This window comes from Rattus norvegicus, chromosome X, assembly GCF_021556685.1.
Source record: "Rattus norvegicus strain SHRSP/BbbUtx chromosome X, alternate assembly SHRSP_T2T, whole genome shotgun sequence".
In the NCBI taxonomy this organism is placed as follows: Eukaryota; Metazoa; Chordata; class Mammalia; order Rodentia; family Muridae; genus Rattus; species Rattus norvegicus.
The window spans coordinates 124,291,681-124,318,912 of record NC_141554.1 but is presented as its reverse complement, the minus strand read 5'-3'; the positions used below and the strand labels follow the sequence as shown (position 1 = coordinate 124,318,912).

General features: G+C 42.3%; 1 protein-coding gene and 2 pseudogenes across 2 annotated transcripts in view; all 3 read right to left on the bottom strand.

The window, feature by feature from the left end:
• Window positions 1-10,826: 10,826 nt before the first annotated feature.
• Lonrf3 (LON peptidase N-terminal domain and ring finger 3) overlaps window positions 10,827-27,232 on the bottom strand; it is a 38,626-nt gene continuing 22,220 nt past the window's right edge. The window contains exons 7-12 of one of the 2 annotated variants that reach the window (XM_087599328.1): window positions 27,112-27,226; window positions 24,074-24,195; window positions 22,108-22,266; window positions 20,360-20,522; window positions 19,278-19,427; window positions 10,827-16,341 (exon numbers count right to left, since the gene is read on the bottom strand). In XM_087599328.1, the coding sequence (XP_087455454.1) occupies window positions 16,186-16,341; window positions 19,278-19,427; window positions 20,360-20,522; window positions 22,108-22,266; window positions 24,074-24,195; window positions 27,112-27,226 (865 nt within the window). In that variant the 3' untranslated portion in view covers window positions 10,827-16,185. 2 annotated transcript variants of the gene reach the window in all.
• Window positions 13,771-13,841, bottom strand: LOC147998344 (U6 spliceosomal RNA; annotated as a pseudogene).
• On the bottom strand, window positions 13,869-13,941 carry LOC120099417 (U6 spliceosomal RNA; annotated as a pseudogene).

The window sequence follows — 27,232 nt, the reverse complement described above, 5'->3', positions numbered from 1 at the left end:
TGATAGTGCATCTGAATTATCGTTCTTTTCTCCTTATTGGGAATTGAACCCATGGCCTTGCACATGCTAGGCAACCAATATGTCACTCAACTCATTTTTTCTTTCTTTCCTTCCTTCTTTCCTTCCTTTGTTCCTTCCTTTTTTTCTTTAAAAGTCCCATGAGTCCACCTTCATCAGACTCCTGAACCATACAGATATGGACATGCTGTCCTCAGAGAGGCCCCGCCCAGCAGCTGACTCAGACAGATGCAGACACCCACAGTCACACAGTGGATGGAGCTCGAGGACTCTTATGGATGAATAGGAGGAAAGATTGCTACCTGGATGTGGATAGGAACTCCACAGGAAGACCAACAAAGTCAACCAACCTGGACCCTTGGGGCTCTCAGTCTGAACCACCAACTAAAGAGCACACACAGGCTGGACCTAGGCCTCCCCACATATATGTAGCAGATGTGCAGCTTGGTCTTCATGTGAGTCCTGAATAACTGGAGTATGAGCTATCCCAAAAGCTGCTGCCTGCATGTGGATATGTTCTTCTAGATGGGCTGCCTTGTCTGGCCTCAGTGGGAGAGGAAGTGCCTAGCTTCCCAGACTTGAAGTGCCGGAGTGGTGGGGAGGAGGATATCCAGGTGGCCCCATATGCTCTGGGGAGAAGCAGAGGAGGATGGGGAAGGATTGTGGGGGGGGATGACTGGACGGGTTGCAGTGAGTGGGATGTAAAGTGAATAAGTAAAATTAAAATTAAATTGAAAGAAAAGAAAAAGTCTCATGAATCTCAGGCTGGTCTTGAGCTAGTTATGTAATGGGGATGGTGGCAAGCTCTCTAACCAACTGAACTATATTTCCATCCTTAGTTCATTTCTTTTTTTTTTAAATTTTTTTTTATTAACTTGAGTATTTCTTATATACATTTCAAGTGCTATTCCCTTTCCCGGTATCCGGGCAAACATCCCCCTCCCCCCTCCCCTTCCTTATGGGTGTTCCCCTCCCAACCCTCCCCCCATTGCTGCCCTCCCCCCATAGTCTAGTTCACTGGGGGTTCAGTCTTAGCAGGACCCAGGGATTCCCCTTCCACTGGTGCTCTTACTAGAATATGCATTGCTAACTATGGGGTCAGAGTCCAGGGTCAGTCCATGTATAGTCTTTAGGTAGTGGCTTAGTCCCTGGAAGCTCTGGTTGCTTGACATTGTTGTACTTTTGGGGTCTCGAGCCCCTTCAAGCTCTTCCAGTTCTTTCTCTGATTCCTTCAACGGGGGACCTATTCTCAGTTCAGTGGTTTGCTGCTGGCATTCGCCTCTGTATTTGCTGTATTCTGGCTGTGTCTCTCAGGAGCGATCTACATCCGGCTCCTGTTGGTCTGCACTTCTTTGCTTCATCCATCTTGTCTAATTGGGTGGCTGTATATGCATGGGCCACATGTGGGGCAGGCTCTGAATGGGTGTTCCTTCAGTCTCTGTTTTAATCTTTGCCTCTCTATTCCCTGCCAAGGGTATTCTTTTTCCTCATTTAAAGAAGGAGTGAAGCATTCACATTTTGATCATCCGTCTTGAGTTTCGTTTGTTCTAGGGATCTAGGGTAATTCAAGCATTTGGGCTAATAGCCACTTATCAATGAGTGCATACCATGTATGTCTTTCTGTGAATGGGTTACCTCACTCAGGATGATATTTTCCAGTTCCAACCATTTGCCTACGAATTTCATAAAAAAATTTCGTTGTTTTTGATAGCTGAGTAATATTCCATTGTGTAGATGTACCACATTTTCTGTATCCATTCCTCTGTTGAAGGGCATCTGGGTTCTTTCCATTTTCTGGCTATTATAAATAAGGCTGCGATGAACATAGTGGAGCACGTGTCTCTTTTATATGTTGAGGCATCTTTTGGGTATATGCCCAAGAGAGGTATAGCTGGATCCTCAGGCAGTTCAATGTCCAATTTTCTGAGGAACCTCCAGACTGATTTCCAGAATGGTTTTACCAGTCTGCAATCCCACCAACAATGGAGGAGTGTTCCTCTTTCTCCACATCCTCGCCAGCATCTGCTGTCACCTGAGTTTTTGATCTTAGCCATTCTCACTGGTGTGAGGTGAAATCTCAGGGTTGTTTTGATTTGCATTTCCCTTATGACTAAAGATGTTGAACATTTCTTTAGGTGTTTCTCAGCCATTCGGCATTCCTCAGCTGTGAATTCTTTGTTTAGCTCTGAACCCCATTTTTTAATAGGGTTATTTGTTTCCCTGCGGTCTAACTTCTTGAGTTCTTTGTATATTTTGGATATAAGGCCTCTATCTGTTGTAGGGTTGGTAAAGATCTTTTCCCAATCTGTTGGTTGCCGTTTTGTCCTAACCACAGTGTCCTTTGCCTTACAGAAGCTTTGCAGTTTTATGAGATCCCATTTGTCAATTCTTGATCTTAGAGTATAAGCCATTGGTGTTTTGTTCAGGAAATTTTTTCCAGTGCCCATGTGTTCCAGATGCTTCCCTAGTTTTTCTTCTATTAGTTTGAGTGTGTCTGGTTTGATGTGGAGGTCCTTGATCCCCTTCGACTTAAGCTTTGTACAGGGTGATAAGCATGGATCGATCTGCATTCTTCTACATGTTGCCCTCCAGTTGAACCAGCACCATTTGCTGAAAATGCTATCTTTTTTCCATTGGATGGTTTTGGCTCCTTTGTCAAAAATCAAGTGACCATAGGTGTGTGGGTTCATTTCTGGGTCTTCAATTCTATTCCATTGGTCTATCTGTCTGTCTCTGTACCAATACCATGCAGTTTTTATCACTATTGCTCTGTAATACTGCTTGAGTTCAGGGATAGTGATTCCCCCTGAAGTCCTTTTATTGTTGAGGATAGCTTTAGCTATCCTGGGTTTTTTGTTATTCCAGATGAATTTGCAAATTGTTCTGTCTAACTCTTTGAAGAATTGGATTGGTATTTTGATGGGGATTGCATTGAATCTGTAGATTGCTTTTGGTAAAATGGCCATTTTTACTATATTAATCCTGCCAATCCATGAGCATGGGAGATCTTTCCATCTTCTGAGGTCTTCTTCAATTTCTTTCTTCAGTGTCTTGAAGTTCTTATTGTACAGATCTTTTACTTGCTTGGTTAAAGTCACACCGAGGTACTTTATATTATTTGGGTCTATTATGAAGGGTGTCGTTTCCCTAATTTCTTTCTCGGCTTGTTTCTCTTTTGTATAGAGGAAGGCAACTGATTTATTTGAGTTAATTTTATACCCAGCCACTTTGCTGAAGTTGTTTATCAGCTTTAGTAGTTCTCTGGTGGAACTTTTGGGATCACTTAAATATACTATCATATCATCTGCAAATAGTGATATTTTGACTTCTTCTTTTCCGATCTGTATCCCTTTGATCTCCTTTTGTTGTCTGATTGCTCTGGCTAGAACTTCAAGAACTATATTGAATAAGTAGGGAGAGAGTGGGCAGCCTTGTCTAGTCCCTGATTTTAGTGGGATTGCTTCAAGTTTCTCTCCATTTAGTTTAATGGTAGCAACTGGTTTGCTGTATATGGCTTTTACTATGTTTAGGTATGGGCCTTGAATTCCTATTCTTTCCAGGACTTTTATCATGAAGGGGTGTTGAATTTTGTCAAATGCTTTCTCAGCATCTAATGAAATGATCATGTGGTTCTGTTCTTTCAGTTTGTTTATATAATGGATCACGTTGATGGTTTTCCGTATATTAAACCATCCCTGCATGCCTGGGATGAAGCCTACTTGATCATGGTGGATGATTGTTTTGATGTGCTCTTGAATTCGGTTTGCCAGAATTTTATTGAGTATTTTTGCGTCGATATTCATAAGGGAAATTGGTCTGAAGTTCTCTTTCTTTGTTGTGTCTTTGTGTGGTTTAGGTATAAGAGTAATTGTAGATTCGTAGAAGGAATTCGGTAGGGCTCCATCTGTTTCAATTTTGTGGAATAGTTTGGATAATATTGGTATGAGGTCTTCTATGAAGGTTTGATAGAATTCTGCACTAAACCCATCTGGACCTGGGCTCTTTTTGGTTGGGAGACCTTTAATGACTGCTTCTATTTCCTTAGGAGTTATGGGGTTGTTTAACTGGTTTATCTGTTCCTGATTTAACTTTGATACCTGGTATCTGTCTAGGAAATTGTCCATTTCCTGAAGATTTTCAAGTTTTGTTGAATATAGGTTTTTATAGTAAGATCTGATGATTTTTTGAATTTCCTCTGAATCTGTAGTTATGTCTCCCTTTTCATTTCTGATTTTGTTAATTTGGACGCACTCTCTGTGTCCTCTCGTTAGTCTGGCTAAGGGTTTATCTATCTTGTTGATTTTCTCAAAGAACCAACTTTTGGTCCTGTTGATTCTTTCTATGGTCCTTTTTGTTTCTACTTGGTGGATTTCAGCTCTGAGTTTGATTATTTCCTGCCTTCTACTCCTCCTGGGTGTATTTGCTTCTTTTTGTTCTAGAGCTTTTAGGTGTGCTGTCAAGCTGCTGACATATGCTCTTTCCTGTTTTTTTCTGCAGGCACTCAGCGCTATGAGTTTTCCTCTTAGCACAGCTTTCATTGTGTCCCATAAGTTTGAGTATGTTGTATCTTCATTTTCATTAAATTCTAAAAAGTTTTTAATTTCTTTCTTTATTTCTTCCTTGACCAGGTTATCATTGAGTAGAGCATTGTTCAATTTCCACGTATATGTGGGCATTCTTCCCTTATTGTTATTGAAGACCAGTTTTAGGCCGTGGTGGTCCGATAGCACGCATGGGATTATTTCTATCTTTCTGTACCTGTTGAGGCCCGTTTTTTGACCAATTATATGGTCAATTTTGGAGAAAGTACCATGAGGAGCTGAGAAGAAGGTATATCCTTTTGCTTTAGGATAGAATGTTCTATAAATATCCGTTAAGTCCATTTGGCTCATGACTTCTCTTAGTCTGTCGACATCACTGTTTAATTTCTGTTTCCATGATCTGTCCATTGATGAGAGTGGGGTGTTGAAATCTCCCACTATTATTGTGTGAGGTGCAATGTGTGTTTTGAGCTTTAGTAAGGTTTCTTTTACGTATGTAGGTGCCCTTGTATTTGGGGCATAGATATTTAGGATTGAGAGTTCATCTTGGTGGATTTTTCCTTTGATGAATATGAAGTGTCCTTCCTTATCTTTTTTGATGACTTTTAGTTGGAAATTGATTTTATTTGATATTAGAATGGCTACTCCAGCTTGCTTCTTCTGACCATTTGCTTGGAAAGTTGTTTTCCAGCCTTTCACTCTGAGGTAGTGTCTGTCTTTGTCTCTGAGGTGTGTTTCCTGTAGGCAGCAGAATGCAGGGTCCTCGTTGCGTATCCAGTTTGTTAATCTATGTCTTTTTATTGGGGAGTTGAGGCCATTGATATTGAGAGATATTAAGGAATAGTGATTATTGTTTCCCTTTATATTCATATTTGGATGTGAGGTTATGTTTGTGTGCTTTCATTCTCTTTGTTTTGTTGCCAAGACGATTAGTTTCTTGCTTCTTCTAGGGTATAGCTTGCCTCCTTATGTTGGGCTTTACCATTTATTATCCTTTGTAGTGCTGAATTTGTAGAAAGATATTGTGTAAATTTGGTTTTGTCATGGAATATCTTGGTTTCTCCATCAATGTTAATTGAGAGTTTTGCTGGATACAGTAACCTGGGCTGGCATTTGTGTTCTCTTAGGGTCTGTATGACATCAGTCCAGGATCTTCTGGCCTTCATAGTTTCTGGCGAGAAGTCTGGTGTGATTCTGATAGGTCTCCCTTTATATGTTACTTGACCTTTTTCCCTTACTGCTTTTAATATTCTTTCTTTATTTTGTGCGTTTGGTGTTTTGACAATTATGTGACGGGAGGTGTTTCTTTTCTGGTCCAATCTATTTGGAGTTCTGTAGGCTTCTTGTATGCCTATGGGTATCTCTTTTTTTAGGTTAGGGAAGTTTTCTTCTATGATTTTGCTGAAGATATTTACTGGTCCTTTGAGCTGGGAGTCTTCACTCTCTTCTATACCTATTATCCTTAGGTTTGATCTTCTCATTGAGTCCTGGATTTCCTGTATGTTTTGGACCAGTAGCTTTTTCCGCTTTACATTATCTTTGACAGTTGAGTCAATGATTTCTATGGAATCTTCTGCTCCTGAGATTCTCTCTTCCATCTCTTGTATTCTGTTGGTGAAGCTTGTATCTACAGCTCCTTGTCTCTTCTTTTGGTTTTCTATATCCAGGGTTGTTTCCATGTGTTCTTTCTTGATTGCTTCTATTTCCATTTTTAATTCCTTCATCTGTTTGATTGTGTTTTCCTGGAATTCTTTCAGGGATTTTTGCCATTCCTCTCTGTAGGCCTCTACTTGTTTATTAATGATTTCCTGTGTTTCCCTAAGTGTGTTCATGTCTTTCTTGAAGTCCTCCAGCATCATGATCAAATATGATTTTGAAACTAGATCTTGCTTTTCTGGTGTGTTTGGATATTCCATGTTTGTTTTGGCGGGAGAATTGGGCTCCGATGATGGCATGCAGTCTTGGTTTCTGTTGCTTGGGTTCCTGCGCTTGCCTCTCGCCATCAGATTATCTCTAGTGTTACTTTGTTCTGCTATTTCTGACAGTGGCTAGACTGACCTATAAGCCTGTGTGTCAGGAGTGCTGTAGACCTGTTTTCCTCTCTTTCAGTCAGTTATGGGGACAGTGTGTTCTGCTTTCCGGCGTGTAGTTTTTCCTCTCTACAGGTCTTCAGCTGTTCCTGTGGGCCTGTGTCTTGAGTTCACCAGGCAGCTTTCTTGCAGCAGAAAATTTGGTCTTACCTGTGGTCCCGAGGCTCAGGTTCGCTCGTGGGGTGCTGCCCAGGGGCTCTCTGCAGCGGCAGCAACCAGGAAGACCTGTGCCGCCCCTTCCGGGAGCTTCAGTGCACCAGGGTTCCAGATGGTCTTTGGCTTTTTCCTCTGGCGTCCGAGATGTGTGTGCAGGGAGCAGTCTCTTCTGGTTTCCCAGGCTTGTCTGCCTCTCTGAAGGTTTAGCTCTTCCTCCCACGGGATTTGGGTGCAGAGAACTGTTTATCCGGTCTGTTTCTTTCAGGTTCCGGCGGTGTCTCAGGCGCAGAAGTCCTGCCGCTCCTGGGCCCTCCCCCACGGGAGCCCAGAGGCCTTATACAGTTTCCTCTTGGGCCAGGGATGTGGGCAGGGGTGAGCAGTGTTGGTGGTCTCTTCCGCTCTGCAGCCTCAGGAGTGCCCACCTGACCAGGCGGTTGGGTCTCTCTCTCACCGGGTCTGGGAGCAGAGAGCTGCTGCGGGCCGGGATCCGCGGGTGTGGGACTTCCGGTAAACACAGACCGTGCCTCCTAGAGAAATTCTGCTTCCGTGTCCCAAGCTCACCAGGCAGCTTTCTTGCAGCAGAAAATTTGGTCTTACCTGTGGTCCCGAGGCTCAGGTTCGCTCGTGGGGTGCTGCCCAGGGGCTCTCTGCAGCGGCAGCAACCAGGGAGACCTGTGCCGCCCCTTCCGGGAGCTTCAGTGCACCAGGGTTCCAGATGGTCTTTGGCTTTTTCCTCTGGCGTCCGAGATGTGTGTGCAGGGAGCAGTCTCTTCTGGTTTCCCAGGCTTGTCTGCCTCTCTGAAGGTTTAGCTCTCCCTCCCACGGGATTTGGGTGCAGAGAGAGTCAATGATTTCTATGGAATCTTCTGCTCCTGAGATTCTCTCTTCCATCTCTTGTATTCTGTTGGTGAAGCTTGTATGTACAGCTCCTTGTCTCTTCTTTTGGTTTTCTATATCCAGAGTTGTTTCCATGTGTTCTTTCTTGATTGCTTCTATTTCCATTTTTAATTCCTTCAACAGTTTGATTGTGTTTTCCTGGAATTGTTTCAGGGATTTTTGTGTCTCCTCTCTATGGGCTTCTACTTGTTTATTTATGTTTTCCTGGAATTCTTTCAGGGATTTTTGTGTCTCCTCTCTATGGGCTTCTACTTGTTTATTTATGTTTTCCTGGAATTCTTTCAGGGATTTTTGTGTCTCCTCTCTATGGGCTTCTACTTGTTTATTTATGTTTTCCTGGAATTCTTTCAGGCATTTTTGCGATTCCTCTCTGTAGGCTTCTACTTGTTCTCTAAGGGAGTTCTCCACGTCTTTCTTGAAGTCCTCCAGCATCATGATCAAAAATGATTTTGAAACTAGATCTTGCTTTTATGGTGTGTTTGGATATTCCATGTTTGTTTTGGCGGGAGAATTGGGCTCCGATGGTGCCATGTAGTCTTGGTTTCTGTTGCTTGGTTTCCTGCGCTTGCCTCTCGCCATCAGATTATCTCTAGTGTTACTTTGTTCTGCTATTTCTGACAGTGGCTAGACTGTCCTATAAGCCTGTGTGTCAGGAGTGCTGTAGACCTGTTTTCCTCTCTTTCAGTCAGTTATGGGGACAGAGTGTTCTGCTTTCGGGCGTGTAGTTTTTCCTCTCTACAGGTCTTCAGCTGTTCCTGTGGGCCTGTGTCTTGAGTTCACCAGGCAGCTTTCTTGCAGCAGAAAATTTGGTCTTACCTGTGGTCCCGAGGCTCAAGTTCGCTCATGGGGTTTTGCCCACGGGCTCTCTGCAGCGGCAGCAACCAGGAAGACCTGTGCCGCCCCTTCCGGGAGCTCCAGTGCACCAGGGTCCAGATGGTCTTTGGCTTTTTCCTCTGGCGTCCGAGATGTGTGTGCAGAGAGCAGTCTCTTCTGGTTTCCCAGGCTTGTCTGCCTCTCTGAAGGTTTAGCTCTCCCTCCCACGGGATTTGGGTGCAGAGAACTGTTTATCTGGTCTGTTTCCCTCAGGTTCCGTCGGTGTCTCAGGCAGGGGTCCTGCCGCTCCTGGGCCCTCCCCCACGGGAGCCCAGAGGCCTTATACAGTTTCCTCTTGGGCCAGGGATGTGGGCAGGGGTGAGCAGTGTTGGTGGTCTCTTCTGCTCTGCATCCTCAGGAGTGCCCACCTGACCTGGTGTTTGGGTCTCCTTAGTTCATTTCTTAATTGTCTCATTCTTGTGTCCTTTCTTTAGTGGTAAACCAGAACTTGCATAAATGCCACTAATTGCACAACACAAAAATCAGCCGCAGAAGAGATGGGACATGCTGCTGAAGTTCTCTTGCTAGGGCCAGTTTGGTTAATATCACACATTGGCCCAGAGAGTTTATCAGTTTTGCTATCACGCAGTTCATGCTGGGCTGAAGCTGTAGCTCAATGACAGAGTGTTTGTTTGAGCTTGTGAGACCTTAGTGTCATAAAACTGGTTAGTGATCTGGACTTCACTTTAAGCTATTTTTAAAATTTCTGTTTACATTTGTGTGTGTGTGTGTGTGTGTGTGTGTGTGTGTGTGTCTGTGTGTGTGCGTGTGTGTTTGTGTGTGTGTTTATGTGTGGATTCTAGGGATTACACTTAGGTCATCATGCTTGGCCGCAAACACCTTCACCCCTTCAGCCATCTCCTCAGCTCCCTTTAAGCTATTCTTGATAAACCTTCCAATGTAAATAAAAAAGCTTAAATTAAAAAGTTCATAAAAATATTAGCCATGAGATGGCAAGATAACAAAAAAAATCAAAACTACAGGTGGAGTAATCTGCACACAGTGCAGCACTGTTTTACTACAAAGAAATTAGAGGCAGATTACTGAAAAATGCTTCACTCCTTAGTGAGGGGCTGCTGACTATGGAGGGAGAATCGTTTCTCCTTGGAGGTGTAGCGCTGGTAGTGGTAGGATCCCCATGCCTCAGTGGATGGCCCCACACTCACACACATACAGGTAGCACTAGTTGCACTCAAAGGGTTAGAGAAAAAAAGGAGGTGAGGTTCAGAATTAGAAGGGAAACATAGCGGGGAAGGTCCAGGAGTTGGAGGAGGGATAGGGTGTGGGAATGCATATGACCAAAGTACACTGGATTCATCTATAGTTTTATCAAAGAATTTAAAAGTGCTCAAAAAAAAAAAAGAAACCCCCAATAAATGCAGAAGTGGGATAGCCAGAAAAGAAGAAAGGAAAATGCTTCAAAAGGAAGTCATTAAATATAGGCAAAGTTGCTCAGTGGATTTTTTTGTTGTTTAGTTTTTGCTTTTTCAAAACACACCATCTGTAGCCTGGGTTTCAGAATGTAGTAGTCATGTTAATCCATTCACACCTGCCTCACTGTCCTAAGTGTAACTTGATGCCAGGGGCAAACCTGGTTTCATAAAAAACTGTTTTCATTTGTATTGGCTGATTACTTAATCTTAGTAGGGCTGCGGATTGAATCGAGGCCCTGGCTCATCTGAGGCCAGTGCTCTACCACTGACCCACATACCCAGTTCTTTGAAGGGTTTTGTCATCAAAATATGTTACAGTCGATGGGAGAAGAACAGGATACATGCTACCATAGCTTCCTTTCCATTGCTACTGCAACTAGTTTGTTAATTTTGATCTTTCTGTGATAGCAGGAATGGAAGCCAGCGTTGTGTGTCTTCTAGGCTTCAGCTATAGCTGGCCAACCTTGTGTGTGTGTGTGTGTGTGTGTGTGTGTGTGTGTGTGTGTATGTGTGTGTGTTTGAAACAAGATCTCACTGCATGGTTCAGGTTGGCCTTGAACTCCCTCTGACACTGACATAGGCCTTGGATCTGCAACTTTCCTCCTCCGGCTTCCAAAGCAGTTAGGATGACAGGCCCGCACAATTAAGCCCAGATTTTAGTTTTGACAGACAGGGACTACATTCCCTTGGTTGGCAGTGAACTTGCAACCCCTGTGATTCAGCCTCCCATGTAGCTGGGACAGTAGTCCTATACCACCAGGTACATCCCAGCCAATTAATTGTTTTTCTAAGATAGAATACACTTTGGTAGACACAGAGACAACAGGAAATTTGTGTTTAATGAACAAACAAATTTTCACAGAGACCGTCTATGTCACATTGCGAGTACAATGTAGATGAGCTGAAACTATTTTGTGCAGATTTAGAAGAAGGGAACCCTTAAAAAAAACTCAGGCAGATAGAGGTAGTTGAATAGCATTGGTGGGGAGGGAGTGTTATCTTAATTTCCCTTCAACTCATGACCATGGGAAAATAAAATGGCTGCTTAACAAATGGAAACCAAACACATATACACATTTGCCACTGTTTAAGTGGCTGACTTGATGTTTTAATCCTGGCATTACAAAGCACGGCATACATCAATGAAATTAGACTAACAACAGCCAGTGGTGCCATGCTGAACTATTTACTATCTTTTTATCTCACTGGTTGTCATCATTGCTTGAGCAATAGATGAATGTCCACAGACTTTTAAGAGAATGCGTAAGGTACAGTGTTGCTTTGTAAACTTCTGTTAATCACATTTGTGGCTGCAAACAGGTTTTAATGCTACAGAGTCATGAAGCAGAAAGCTATAAAATGACACCGGGAACAGCGGTTCCAGGCACTTCTCTCAGGAGGTTACTTTAACATGTTTGGAAAACACCCACGTCTAAGTGAAAAGTTTGTCATTGCTGGCTGTGCACAACCCAGATTATTAAGTAGTTAAGCAGTAGACTGAGCGGGACCTATCATTCTAAAAGGAATTGAATGTGTACATTGTGCATGGCTCCTTTCCATTCCTGCTCTCTGACCATTAGAAATGTCAGAAAGCCAAGTATGCCCTGTATGCTTTACAGAGCTCTCTTCTATCCAGAATCTAAATCTCATTCCTCAGACCCAAGAATGGGCTTACAGCCTGCCCATTTCTACCTGGATGAGTAGAAATGGACACACAGTCACCAAGCTGGGAACTCAAGAATGAATCTATGGCTAAAATTCACATGTTGGAAATCGAGTTGGCACAGGGAATGCAGGCTCCAGGGGGTCACAGTCTATCAACAGGACACGACTTGTTGACAGGGGTGCAGTGACCCAGCCACGGGAGTTCTGAGGCTTCTGTGGCTACTCACAGGGGATTATCTGAACCCAGGCCAGCTCCGCAGGCAGAGATGGCAGCACCGCAGGTGCCATCACAACTCCACCCTGGTACTGAGGCGGCACTGAACTCGGAGCACTTGGCCTTCAGAAAAGGCAAGGTATTGGAATTGTTCTCTGCTCTCCTAAAAGAGGAGCAAGTATTGTCCTTCTTAAAATGATCCACTGAAAAGTGGTCTCTTCATTTTTCACTTCCCACATTTTGCTGGTTTTTAGCTAGCAGCAGTAGTACAGTACGAAGCAGAAAGGCATAAGACCTGCTTGCTACCTAGGGTCTCTTTGTGTTTACACACACGCACAGATATACACATACACACGCACAGATACACACACACACACACACACACACACACACACACAGAAAAAATAATCTACAAGGTGTGGGTCAGTCATGAATTCAATATAGAAAAAGTAACCCAAGAAAGTGGCATATGTACATGGGGGACTCTTGTCCTTCCAGCTGAGATATAGCTTTGATCTCTGTACATCTTGTGGTTGAGCTTAGAAACTGAACCCATCTGCCGGTGTTAAAAGTGGTCAAGTTCAATGGATTAACCCACTTATGTACATCTGAGAGAAAGTCAAAGCCTAGTATCTCAAAGCCTAGTATCCTAATTCCTGCTATTACAGCAACTCAAGCTGGCTTGAGAACAACCCAAGCTGGATCCAGGCTCAAAGTGGAAGGATTTCCATGTGCTCTTGGGTATTCTCTTATCAAAGGAATTGTATTAATCCAAACTACATTTTCTACATTTTGGGTTAGTAAGAGATGTGTTGGATGGTTTCATTTTACTTCACCTGGAACCTCTCATTTTGAGCCCTTAGGGGGTTTAGTGATTTGATTGGCATATCTATTGAGTAAAATGTAACACAAATCGTTCGAAACGTTGAAAGATCTGCTCCATTGTGGTACAGAATCAAGCTTGGCCACTCACTGAACATGTTACACAGGGATGTTCTTAAAAGTTGCTGAGCCTCTGTTTCCTATCTATCTATCTATCTATCTATCTATCTATCTATCTATCTATCTATCTATCTATCTATGCTCTCTAAAGAGTATTTCATGTGCTCAGGTGAGTGAGATCACACACTCACTTTAGTACCCAGTAGGTACGTGGTAGGTTTTCAACACATCATTGCAGAGCCTGTCTTTTGGGGCAGCAGCAAGAAATCCTATTGGCTATGGGCAAAATCCATAGATGGTAAAAATCTAATTGTTCTGAAATTTAATTGTTCTAATTATTTAGTTGACCTTCTCAACCTATGAAGAACAGGGAGGGATGGTTTATTCTTACAGATCCAGAACTTAAGGCTTCCATTCTATCAAGAATTCTAGATGTCACCCAAAATAACACTATTTTTAGCCCTAATTAAAATGGGAACAATTTTCTTGGCCTAAAAATTAGTCCCTACCTCTAACCCTCATTTTCTCTCCAGTCTTTTCATTTCCCTTACAATTCTTTTATTTTAACAGTACTGGAGAGAGAATCCTGTGCCCCATGCATTTCAGGTAAACACTAGTAGCTGAGATGTACCCCCTGCTCTATTTTGCTGGTCTTAATCCCAATAGGAGTCACTTGCAAACTGTTAAGCTGTGGTCCAAGAATTGGTGGTCTGGATTTTCCAAACCAAGCTTACAGTGGCTGCAAATGAGTATTACGAGTAAAAGCTGTGTTTCATGTAACTGTAGGCCATTGATGATATTCTGCAACGTGGCTGATAATAGCTTATCAAATCTCTCCCATGTCATCAAGGCACTGTGCTAAGTAGTTTCTGACATGTCCCATTTAATGTTCCTAACAAGCTTATATGCCATTAATATCACAACCATTTCCTCTTTTAGTGAAATATATAGACTACTACCCAAATTTGCCTACTATCCTTGTGAAGGGGTCATGCTAATCTTCTCTGTCCTTGTGAAGGGGTCATGCTAATCTTCTCTGTCCTTGTGAAGGGGTCATGCTAATCTTCTCTGTATCATTCCATTGTTAGTATATGTGCTGCTGATGTGAGCACAAGTACCATTTCATATAAGAAAACTGGGAGTCCAGTGAACTAGATTGTTGGGGGGAGGGCGGCAAGAGGGGGAGGATGGGGAGGGGAACACCCATAAAGAAGGGGAGGGGGGAGGGGGATGTTTGCCCGGAAACCGGGAAAGGGAATAACACTCGAAATGTATATAAGAAATAACTCAAGTTAATAAAAAAAAAAAAAGAAAACTGGGAGTCAACAGAAGTTAAATTACTTGTCAAACACATTTAGTAAGTGGAGAAGCTTTTGCTCTTCTTTGTTGTGTTTGCATTATAGAATAGGAAGCAACCATACTAGGACTTTGCTACAATCATATAGCTGGCTGGGCGTCAGGTGGCAGGAAAAAGCCTCTTAATTTCCTGTTCTCTGAGCCCTCTAGACTTAACTTGGATAGTAGCTGCTTCTGTATTTACATTCCGTACACTTGCATCATTCTTCGCCAGCTCAGATTATTCCAAACATCAAAACTGGCAATGCTCTGACAACACGATCTCCATTAAGCAAGTGCCCGTGATAAGTTGTTTTCTGTTTACATGAGTCTCTTTTATAGTATTTAGAGACCACCTCTCTTTCTCTCTCTCTCTCTCTCTCTCTCTCTCTCTCTCTCTCTCTCTCTCTCTCTCTCTCTCTCTCACACACACACACACACACACACACACGCACACAAGCCCCACTTATTCCATGTGTCTGGTGGTTACAGAAGAACCGTGACTGATCCTTGAAGCGCTCTCTCTCTCTCTCTCTCTCTCTCTCTCTCTCTCTCTCTCTCGTTAACAGAGTGAAGAGACTACATGTGAATAACACACCATAGCAGTCCAAAATCACCCGGAGTAGTTTACATAATGACAATTCACTTTTCATGACTCTCATTTTCTCCTCTGCCATTATTAACACTCCTGCACTCTATTTTTCAGGTTTCTCTGAGACTGAAGGACTCAGACTAGCACTAAGTAAACTCAGAAACATTACTCCCTCCTCTTCACTGTCTTTTCTCCCCCTGAATTGAAATCTTTGGTCCATCATTACCAGGAGGGAAGGCAGTGTTTACGTAAAACCATGGATTCATTCTCGGATCTTTTACAGTGATTTAAAGGGGTTCTAACCTATCTAGTTTCTTCACACTTTAAGAAAGGAATAGTCTCTCAAGTATTTAAGTACATGTTAGTACAGGTTTTAAACTTCAGAACTCAGAAGATTTGGGAGAGGCACGCCAAACTGAAAGCCATTACCTATGAAAAGAACAGGTAAATATTAAGTTCTTCTCTAACTGTACTGGGGAGAAATTAATACTCTTCTAATCAGATTGCCTGAAACAAATACCTATAATAAAATAATAGTAATAAAAAGACACCTGTTATTCATCTCTCTGATCTTGAATACTTCTTTCAACCTTATTATGTAGTACACATGGAAAATGGATTCTTTTACTTTACTTTGGGATAGCCCACAATGTATGCCAAATTGATTAAGTATTTTCTATCCCTTAATTCAAACGGGAAAAAGTAGAAGCTGTGACGATGAATTACTTTAGAATTATTCTGAAGTTCTTTTAAACTCTGTCCACTAGAACAGACCTGAACTATATAAAAGCCCAAGAACTGGGATTAATTCAACCAAAGCTGGGTAAAGAAAGAGCACTGTACGTGATTAGTACTGCTCTCCTCCCTACATACATAGTCAGCCACATCAATAAATAAAGCAATGGGCTTTCCAATAATGTACACTTAAATAGTTACAAACGTACATGTAGAAAAAGGATACAGTAGTGCAAAAAATAAATTATTAAAAGAGAAAGAAGTATGAACATTATTTTACACAATGCTCTATAAAACCTGAACCATTTGAAACGCGACCTCAAGTCAGCGAAAGAACGCAGTAACATTAGTATCCCTGCTTAATATTTCAACCACACACTCATTCAGCTATGAAAGACAAGTTACTTTTTAATTTCAGAAAAAAATGATGCTAAACATCAACATGTTTTGGCCTCTTCCACACTTCTGCTGCTAGTGTGTTAGCACAGTGTCAAAAAGCATCTGAAGACAGAAAGCTGAACAGGTCACATCCTTTGCGTCTTTCTATCTATTTTCTTTGTGGCCATAAAGCAGAGTAACATCTCTCTACGGTACTTTCTTCTGTTAAAGTGTTATTACAATTAGCTATGTTTACAAGAACATTGCCCTGGGGCAGTGGAGAGGGTGGAAATTCCTCTTCCACAATCCAGACCCATTAATTTTGGTTTCTCGATATAAAGGCCAGGATACGCCGGATACCATTCAGTCTATCCTTTAAGGACCTCATTGCTAGGAAGGGAAGCTGAGCTCTGCTTTCCAGGGGAAGAACCGCCAGTGTCCACCAGCACCAGGCTGGACCATTCGGATTGACCTGCAACAGAGAAACACAGTCCATGTATAGAAGTCCACATGCATAAGGTTAAACAGCCCACACGGAACTGTTTCTGCTTTTGGCAGAGACTGCTGAGAGTCTCCAGCATTTTCCTCCTCTTTTCTTCATTAAGCACACAGTTACATGGTGTCAGGGGGTGAGGAAAACTGTTATATCTCAGGCATCCTTGCAGCTAGGTGAGGCCGTTAGATCAAATTTTGGCTAAAAACATAAAGAGAAGTGATAGGTCTAAGTTCCCAGTCATGTTATGGGAAAAGAACATGTAGCCTCTGCCTTCCAATTTCTTTTTAAATTTTTTCATTATTGTATGTGTATGGTGTTTTGTCTGCATGTATGTCTGTGTACTACAGAAGTCAGAAAAGGGTAGATTCTCTCTAACTGGTGGCTTTGAGCCACCATGTGGTTGCTGGGAATTGAACCAGGATCCTCTGGAAGAACAGTCAGTGCTCTTAACCACTGAGCCATCTCTCCATCTCCTCCCCATTTCTCCAGAAAGATTGAAGACATGGTGACAGTCAGTCTTTGTCAGTCGAGAAAAAGTGACCCTCTAACGATGGCAGAGCTTTTGATGGAAGAGCCCGGTTCCTGAATGCTCTCTTGGAATAGAACTGACATAGCCCTCCAGGCCTGAGGTCTTTTTTCTCATTTGAGCCACAATCATATTTAGTACGTGTTAAACCAAGCAAATGAACATCTTAAACCATGCACTCTGCTCCTTAGGCAGTATGATTTTAAGAAATGGAGTACCCACTACTTTCTCCCTTCTACTTCTAAGGGTCTGGTTAGGTCTTTTGGCCTGATCCATTTAAAATTCGGGCCTTTAATCCTATGATTCTTTGGGCTTGGCATGTCTTTTAACTCCCATCATTTTCTTTCTTTGGTGGAAGACTGTAGTCTAAATATACCATGTCACTAACAAAACTATAGCTATCTTCTCCCCTGGAACCAAGAGCTATGATTTCCAGTCTCAAAGAACAGCAACCAAACATTCCAGTTAGAAAACACATTTGTGTTAACCCTCAGCTTTTCCTTTTAACGAGACAGTTTGCACTTCTTATCAATCCTTCACCAAAATTCTCTTTGTCATCAGCTTCCTGAGCATACATTTAAGACATTTATTGCTAAACCTCAAATGAGTTTTCTTCCAACAACTTTCAAAGCAAGTCAGCTTTCAGCTTGTAGAGAAGCACATGTGGTTGATGTAACTCCTTCCACATGAGGTTATTTCGCTCCAAATTGTTTCATGGGTTTCTTCCTGAATGCCTGCGAATCCTTGGATTCTCTGTCTTTAGCTTCATCTGGGTACTACCAGGTTTATATTCTGAACTTTCCTAGGATCAGCAACAGATACTTACACTGCTGTTAATACTGTGGCTGTTTCTAAGAAACCTCCCACTAAGGTACAACACTCTTATTCGTGGAACTGCTTGGGGTTACAGGGTTAGATACAGCAAGCTGGATGAGTCTTTCTGCTGCTGCTACCACCAAGGCAACACGCTAACAAAACTAATAAGGAAGGAAATGATTTGAGCTTGCTATGTCATTAAGGTCTTATGAATCACGCTGAGGCATCTGTGTTTTCTCCTGTGGAAGATGTGGTTAGCATTGCTGATCTCTATCTTTTCCCTGACTGGGAGAGAATGTTCCCCAGCAGGTGAAGGGGAACATTAAGCTTGAACATGTCCTTGTTCAGAGTTATGCTGTCTTCTTGAGTCACAACAGCCAAGAGCTGGACCATCAGAAAGCACTTGCTAGCCTTGCTTTCTTTAGCACATGTGAGTGATGCCTCTGTATCAGGAGGGAAGCAACACACCTCAGCCAATTAGGAAACAGAGGCACTTTGGAGCCTCAGAATTTAAGAGGAGGAAGAACTTTTGATATTCTAATGTTCCTTTCTGATTTTAGAGAAAAATTGAAAGAGGAGAAGGGATTTACCCAAGGTTACAGTTAGAAAAGTAGGCAACATAGTTTTGGCAGAAAGATCAGAATATATATATATATATATATATATATATATATATATATATATATGTGTGTGTGTGTGTGTGTGTGTGTGTGTGTGTGTCTCACATATATGCTCATTCAGAGCTTTCTATAGTGATAAAATCAGGAAGCATACATTAAAAAAAGAATCAAATTAGTAGTTATAGGACTGATACTACAGTGGGACAGGCAGATTAGAATATGAAGAAAGTATGCATTTGCATAGACCATCTAAGCTCCAAATTGGAATTCCCCACAAACATTGCCTGATTAAAAGCAGGCAGGCAAGGCAACTCTCCCTGCTTTCCTACTAGATTGTGGATCTGCAGCTTGAGCTCAGAGAGCTGATCCTCATAGAAGACAATCAGTTAGAACCTAACAAACTATGTCCTTGGGGTCAGTGTTCTTAGGACCTGCTCGAGCTAGGAAGAATGCTGAGGGTCTTAACTTGCAGGGGCTATGCATAGATAGGCTGGATAGGAAGGTTTCTACAGCTGCGTCCTTACAGGATATCTGACCCTACCTCCTAGTCCCTGCAGCAATGGGGACATGAAGCTGACTGGAAGTAGTAGCCTTTGGTCCATCTCTCTTACTTCCTGGCCTTTGTACAGATGCTGTCACCCTGACATTACTATGGTGTGGTTCTGGACTCCCACTGATGTTTCTGTTAGTGGTATCTGTCCTCCCTTCCTCTTGTCTCATTTATTTCTCACTATCTGTCTCAGTTCTAGGTTTCTACTATTTATCTTTGTTCACCCGATTCAGACCTTTTTGGCCTTACTCATGATGCTCACTCCCTAGCTACACAATACCTTATCTGTCCTCATTTCTGCACTTGACTTGCTGGATGACAACTACATACCCATCTAATCACAAACCCTGGACATTCCACCTGGTGGGGCAACCTGTTATAAGCAGATATTCTTCTATACCTGGGGGTCTTCATCCTTCTCTGGCATTGGGCCAAAGTGATTTAGTATCCGATTCTTCAGCGATGTTTTGAGTGAATGAAACCATGATGACGCTTGCTCGTACACACAGTTATGCAATCCCATGAGTTCAGCACAATCGTCTCCCTGAACCTGAAACCATCAGAATGAGAGTGAAGCAACCTCCATGCCCTCCATCCGTCTCAGAACTGGTTTTGACACCCCTTCACCCGTCTGGCTTTCTCCTATGTAAAATATGGAACACCTAGCACCTGACATACCAATATGGCAGAGAGAGAGCAGGAAAAAGAATGGTTTGATAACAGTGTCTGAACCAGCAAGCAGAGAAGTTTGAGCTGGCACAGCTGAAAGCAGATGAGTGAAATGCATTGTGCTGGTTAATGCCACGCCTCTACTCCTTTCATTTTTACATTCATTTCTTTCCTACTCACTGGGAAGGCAGATATGACTATATGTGTGCCTCAGTATGTCTTCAAGGTCAAATGCATTTATCCAATAGTCATGTATTAATCCACTACATAAGGAATATAATTGAACACAGGGTTATTGACATCTTCATCTACCCATTAGCTCAGAAAAGCAAGGATTAATTGGAAACGGGACCATTTTGGCCTTCAGAGATGGCAAAGAACTGTGATTTAGAAAGAGTGCTCTTGGGCAGGTTGCACATTTTAAAAATGCAAATTTATATTTGAATCTACAATAATCTCAAAAGAAATGAGTTGGAAAATATAAATCAATCTATAGTTAAAAATTCTTATGTGTTGACTCCATGCTAAATCAAGCCCTTGGTGTTCCCAGCAGAGACTGGCTGAAGGAGTCTAGGGATTAGCCTAGACAAAGGTTAAGCACAACTACAATTCAGCTAAGCAAGGAGAAGGATGGGAAAAGGGAGGACTATGGGCGCGATTGGGCAGCAGTCCAGCAGTATCAGTTCAGGAGCAACTTGGTGAGAAACCCCAAGGCCTCAAGGCAATTCTGAGAAATCCCTTTGCAATCATCTTTGTATATCAAGCTACATTGATAATTTGGCTTTCAGATTTCTTGGCACTGGCCACCCTCACCTTTTGATCTTCAATGTATTCAATGTCAGCAGTGTTGTAGCCATCCCGTTGACCCTGATGGAGCACTTTGAAGCGCCTCTTGCCTATGCTGTCAACCACTGATCGGCCGTCAGAAAAGAATTGGACATTTCTGATCTCCAAGATGCAGCCATATTCTGCAAACCTGTTTATTGAGAATCAAAATCAAAATAGAATGTTGGCGAGTTCTATTGTTCTTGATCTGGACTCCAGCCATTCTTAACACATTGAGATGATCACTACAGGATTTCTAGGCCCAGATCTACCACAGCAGCTACACAATAGGAAACATCTGTGAAAAAAGAATGTGCGCACAACAGTATAACTGCTACCATTTGTTGAGCATATACTATGTGCCAGTGTTATGGCTTAAATGTTTATCCTCCTCAAAGCTTATGTTGAAATTTATTTGCCATTTTAACACTGTTAGAAGGCAGGACCTTTAAGAAGTGAGCAGGCCATGAGGACCTTGCCCACATGAATGGATTAATTACTGCAAGAGCACAGTCACTGTTAAGAGGCAGGTTGGAGTCCCTGCATCTCACTTTCTCTTTGTCTTTCTACCATGTTAGAACATAAGAAGGCCTTATCGCATCCTGACCATGATAGCACACAGTTACAGTCCTAGATACAAAAGAGACTAATAACAGGAGAATCACAAATTTGAGGCTTACTTGGGCAAGTTAGAGGTACCTGGTCTCAAAATAAAATAAAACCAGCTTGGAACATAGCTCAGTGATAGAATTGAGCTACCTAGCATGCGCAAAGCTCTGGATTTAGTCATTTGTACAAACAATGGCTATTATCAGATGCTGGCATATTGGCAGTAGACTTTATAGTCTCGATAAATGTAGGGACACATTTCTAATGATTAAAGCTACTTGTTTTAGCTCATACCTGTAATCCTAACACTGGAGAGGCTGAAATAAGATTGCTACGAGTTTGCTGTCAGCCTAGATTATACGGTAAGCTCCAGACCAATTTGGGATATACTATGAAACCCTGTCTCAAAAAAAAAACCTAGTGTTTACTATACAGCATTATGTTACAATATCCAAAATAGCTTCCTTCAGCCATGAACTGAACTTAGTACTTGGTGTGCGTCAGTAACTCATCAGTTCTCCCAATAAGCAAGACCAGTTAGGTAGGCACACCATCATGTTCACTTAACAAACCGGAGACAGAACAGCCAAATGTTTTGTCCAATGTCAAAAGACGCTCCAAGGCACATGCCAAATGTAAAAGTAGGCAGCTTAATTCCAGGGTTCAACACTCTTAACAAGACAATATTTGTCTGTGTTGTTTGTTTTTGAGATAAGCTTCCATGTGACCGGCTTTGAACCTCACATGTAATCAAGAATGACCTTAAAACTTGTCTTCTCCTCCCTCTACCTCCCCATTGTTGGGATTTTAGATGAGCAATGCCACTTCTGGTTTATGTAGTGCTGAGGATAGACCTCAAGGCTTTGTGACTGGTAGGCAGGCTGAGCTATGGGCATAGCCTACAAGACATTTTATAATGTCTGCCACCTGCTGGATGAAAAATTCCCTCTAGGGTTCTCTTAAAAAGGGAGCCTCTCATACTGTAAATCAAGAGAGACTTATCATCCTCCTAGATGCTTCGCTGTTTTGAGCTGTCTAACCTCATGGACTTGTTGACCTCGCCTCTAGAAGCTTTCCAAAGTGAAGTCGAAATCCAACTTCCCTGCTCTCTAGGTCTCTTCACTTACCCTTTGACAGGATCTCCAAGGCACATGCCAAACTGTTTTGTGCCTGTCTCAATACATCTTCGAATCATCAGGCGGTAACAAGGCTCAAAGATGTGCAAGGGACAAGGAACGGTGGGATAGGCCATGGTACACACGAAAATGGGCACATTCTTATTTAAGCTGTCGGGAAGAGAAGATGAGATGGATTTCAATCCAAGGGAGCAGAACACAGAAAGATTGGTCAAATGTCATGATAAGGAGTCTTCAAAGTTTAATGACTGATAGAAAAACACTGAAATACCCCTGATGCTGTAGCCAAGAACCATGATCCAGTGCAGACTACACCAAGGCTGAAAGCCTAAACTGTCATTGTACAGGCTAAGTTTGTTGATTAGTGTACATGACAGCTCTTCTTTCTTCCCTCCCGCTCTTCCTCCTTCCCCTCCTTTCTCTGCCCAAATGGACAAATTCAGGCAACGCACTTTGTTTGAGACATGAAGAAGGGCACTGATGATACACATGCACCAGCTTTTAGAAAACCTGCAAAGTCCTTCTATGCATCTCCAATTTGCAAAGCCTTCAGAGATCATTCAGAGCAGACTGAGCCAGGAGGAGTAGCCAGCAGCAGACTGCCAAGAATAACATATTCCAGTGATGCTCAAATGCCTCTGGACATCAGAATAATGGGGGACCCTTAAATCTAGATGGCTGGGCCAATATCTTCAGAGATACTGACTGGTGCACTCACTCTGGAATTGGGATACAGGAATATACTTGAAAATTCACGCACACGGCCCACTGGGAAACCCCAACTGGACCAGCTTTTCATAGAGTCTGCTCCTCTGAATCATCTAGTAAATTCCGTGCAGGGACACTATACCTAAGGAGCCAAGAAATTTATGGCCATCTGCCATCTGCCTCCATCTTAAAAGGGGATAGGTCTGAGATGCCTTTAGACAGAAAGCCCCTCGGTATGTTCTAGTACAACCTTAAGTGATAGCTGAGAAAAGGATTGAGAGAGGTTCAAGGCTAAGAGAAGAATCAGGGGGGAAAAAACAAAAATGTACAAAGTAGTTTTACTATAAAAGTCAATGAGAAACAAAGATTTTTAGTGTCTGAGAAAAATATTATATGAGCTGAGAGGCACATCCAAACCAATAGGATGCACTGTTCAAAAATGGTCTCTTCCCAGGGGGCCTATAAGCAGAAGAGTTTGTCCCCCCTCAGGAAACAGTTCACCTTCAGAATGCTCTGTGTGAGGACCCTTGTGGAGGGCAGGGAGGAGGGCAGCAGTCAGTGGAATCAATCTTAGCAATTATTTCCTGCTTTTCCTGCTATGTGCACAACAGGCAGAGCCTTTGAAGATGCAATTACGTCTTCATCCCAACCCTTCGCCTCTCACACTGGGTGTGGCAGAGGAAATACACACAGGAGCTATTGCCACGTATCCAGTGCTTGCTATGTTCAAACTCTTTGGGTCTTCAGAACAAGTCCATAATGTAAGAGCTATCTTTTTCAAGTTACTGGCAAGCAAAGTGAGTTCCAAAGAGGTGACAGAGCATATCGAGGACTACAAAGCACACTCAGTCGTGCAGCTGAGTCTTAACCCCAGGTGTACGTCACACCACTCTTTAACAACTCCACTACCCATTTCAGGACTCAAAGGAATCTTCTCGTTGTTCTATGTGGCCTCCTAATCAAGCTGCTCCTTAATTCACTCGTGCTCACACCATGCACTCAGTGGTACTGAGGTGTATCAGGTGGCTCTGCGGTTTGACTGATGAGCTTCTTTGGTAAAAGTTTGCTTCTGAGGGGGATGGGAGGGGGCAGTCTATAGCACTTGTTGACTTCATGGTGTAAATACTCTCACTGTGGTTATTTCAAACTATTAACAGGATATCATTTGAGTAAGGAGCTGGTGAGAAATGTGACAGTTCTCGTGAGCTGGTGTGCATAAAATGGAAAATAGAAACATGTATATACATACTTAGAAAGCTCTTCCATTTCTTCTTCATAAAGCCTTCTTCGTTCCTTGAGTTCTTCTGGTAGGAACTTAGCTATGAGTTCTTCCATTATTACATTCTTGCTGTATTTTCTTGATGGCAAGCACTAGAAGAGGAACAAGGTAATGAACTGTTATATGGGTCACAGAAAACTTCTGATGTAGTCCAGATTGTTGGGGTAGAAATCTCGCCTTGTGTCCGGATAAACCACAACAGGCCAACATGGTTCCATGTGGAAAGATTTAATGAGATTAGAGTAGAAGAGGAGAGGAGCAAGGGCAGGCCATGAGCACGAAAGGACAAAGGGGAAGAGCGAGAGCAAGAAGCAAGAGAATGAGAAGGGGCAAGCAGCCCCTTTTATAGTGAGTTGGGCATACCTGGCTGTTGCCAGGTAACTGTGCAGGTGGAGCTTAGACAGAATGCTAACACAGATAGTAGTCAAATCACTCAAGTGTTATAATTTGCAAGCTAATACAGCCACAATATGTGTATCTTTTAGATGCCAAGAGTTTTGATTTTTCTTAAAAAATATACAATTGATCCTTTAAAATGAGAAAAAATATTTTAACAAAGAAAATAATCATATTAAACTTTTGAAAATCTCACAGATGAGCTGGAGCTTTGGATTTGAGTTCATGTTCATGTGTGAACTGAAGAGGGGTGGAGCACATTTCCTTTTTGCTTTCTTTATTGTTATATTTATAAGCTCTCTCTGGGAAGTGCTAAAAGACTCTGGTCAAAGGATTCAGGGAACCAAAAGGCAATGTTGGTATATTCTTTCATGCCCTGCCCTATTGAATTTAATAGGGCATCCCAATTGAATGCCTGGCTCCTAGATATTATCAAGTCTTTATGTCTTAATTTTAGTTCAAATAAATATCACACAAATGCTAACAGCCAAGTACAGGTCTTGTCAAAATGCAGAGAACAGTTCACTGTGGTACTTATCCCCAGTTGATACAACTACAACACAGACTCTACTTGCAAGGTTCAGGACATTGCAGTTGAGGGGGCAGAAAGATCGGAAGAACCAGGAGACCAGATTGTGTGCTTCGAGATGGCTTTCTTTTTATATACTAGGAACCTTGTATCCATGAAATCCTAACAATTCACTTTCCTAAACAAGACCTGAACAAGTGACAACACCAGAAACTTGTCAAGGTGGATGGAGGAAATCTTCTGAGGCCCTAGTCTTAGATGAATAGCTACAGGCAACTAGGGACTGCCGAGAGAGGAAGAATCAGCCTTCTCTAGGGAGAAGCCCCCTAATTGGTTATCCAATATCAAGTGGTAAACCTCAAGAACATATGCATATGAGCAACAGTAAAGGGGCTCAGGAAGTTGTAATTATATTTTTATATACATACCATACATGAAAAAACAGTTAAATAATAAGAAGTCTCAAAATTTGGAGCGAGTGGGGAAACACGGGCAGCATTGGATGGAGAGTGGAAGGGGAAAAGGAAGTAAATATAGTACTCATGTGTACTCCTCAAATAGTAATAAATAAATAATAAGTATCTATGAGAATTGATTGCTGTAGATCCCTGTAGAGGGAGCTCCTGAGTACCAAACTGCTGGCTTTAGACAATTTTCTTCCCCAGGAGTCTCTATTCTGCAACAAACATGACTGGAATATTTATTATGTTGTTAAATGGCGTAAGTATGGCCCTGAATGAATACAGGGATAGATGAGCATTACCTTTTAGCCTCTGAGTCTGAGACTCCACAGCATCTGCCTACAAGACGCCTTATCAGCTACTGCCATTGCCTGGCAATAGGGAGAAAAAAAACAGTGCCTAGGCCCATGCTTTAGAAGAAAGCAGTGACTCAAGAGGTAGGCAATTTAAGGAGGAAAGTGACCCCTCTGGTCATGCTAAAACAAAACTCCAGGAAGCAGACACCCTAAAATTGTAACAGTGCCAGCCTCTAGATAGAGTCTAGAGGCTGAGCATATGGTACTTTTTTTCCTTCTGTTGATCTGAGCTTTGTCATGTTAACACACCATAGATGTTTCATTTAAATAGGACCATGGAATTCTTATCTGCAATCAGGTTGCAAATCCTGATCAAAGGAAAGCTATGAGTTCAGTACTTTCCTAATCCCAGTACACATCCTCAAGGCTACCCTGGATGATGAACTCATTCCATCTTCTTATTGTCAAGAGTCAAGAAAAATCTTAACATATAATTCTATGGACCCAAGAAGGAACCTATAGATAGTCTCTTGTATTCCCGAGACAAGGCCTTTCCATGATTCTTAGGCAGACATTGAACTCAAAAGCTCCTATCTCAGCTTCCCAATCTTGGGACAGCATGTATTACTATTCTCTAGAGCTAATCTGGCATCTGCTACCTCTCTTCAAATATTTTAAGCACAAAGCAATAGTAACACTGGTTGTAAGCTGAGACTGATAAGTCTCTGAAGGAGGGAAGCAAGACAAGATAAGGCCCACTTGAAGATGTAAGCTGGTGGGGTTCATTTTAAAGACTCTGAAGTTCTCAGAGCTTTACAAGTAGTCAAGTATCTGCTAGTAAGAAAAGTGGCTCCTGAGTAACTGTAAAAGAAAAAAAAAGACGTCCTTGAAGATCTGAGAGGGCTGTTTGAGGGTGTGGTGGCAGGGGCCTTTAGCAGCTGACCTCTTTGAAGAACAAATAAACATCATTGTATGCAGAAGTCAGAGCTATCTAGTTCAAGGATAGTGAAAACAAAAATTCACTCAAGATTATTGTTTATGAGGGACCACAGTGGGATAAGAACCAAGCCTTGTGTTTACCATCTATTGCATGTTTTGGCTTCTAACACAAATGAACTTCATTACTGACCCGTATTGAAAAGCTAGACGTTGCCTCATTTACCTGAAGGACTTCGTGGAGAGGGAAAGGATGTCTAGGAGACAGCAGAAATAAACAGGTGGTGGGGGTGGTGTATTTTGGTGGAGCACGGTATAGTGGCTTAGGATCCAGCTGAGCACAGTGTTAATACAAAACAAGCTAACACAACCAAAGAAGGGAGGGTTTACCTGTAAAAGAACGTCTTTGCACAGTGGACACTTTGCATTATGATCCAGGCATCTCTCAAGACATTTCAAGCAAAAGGTGTGCCCACAAGGTGTTGTGACTGGCTCATAGAACAATCTGAAA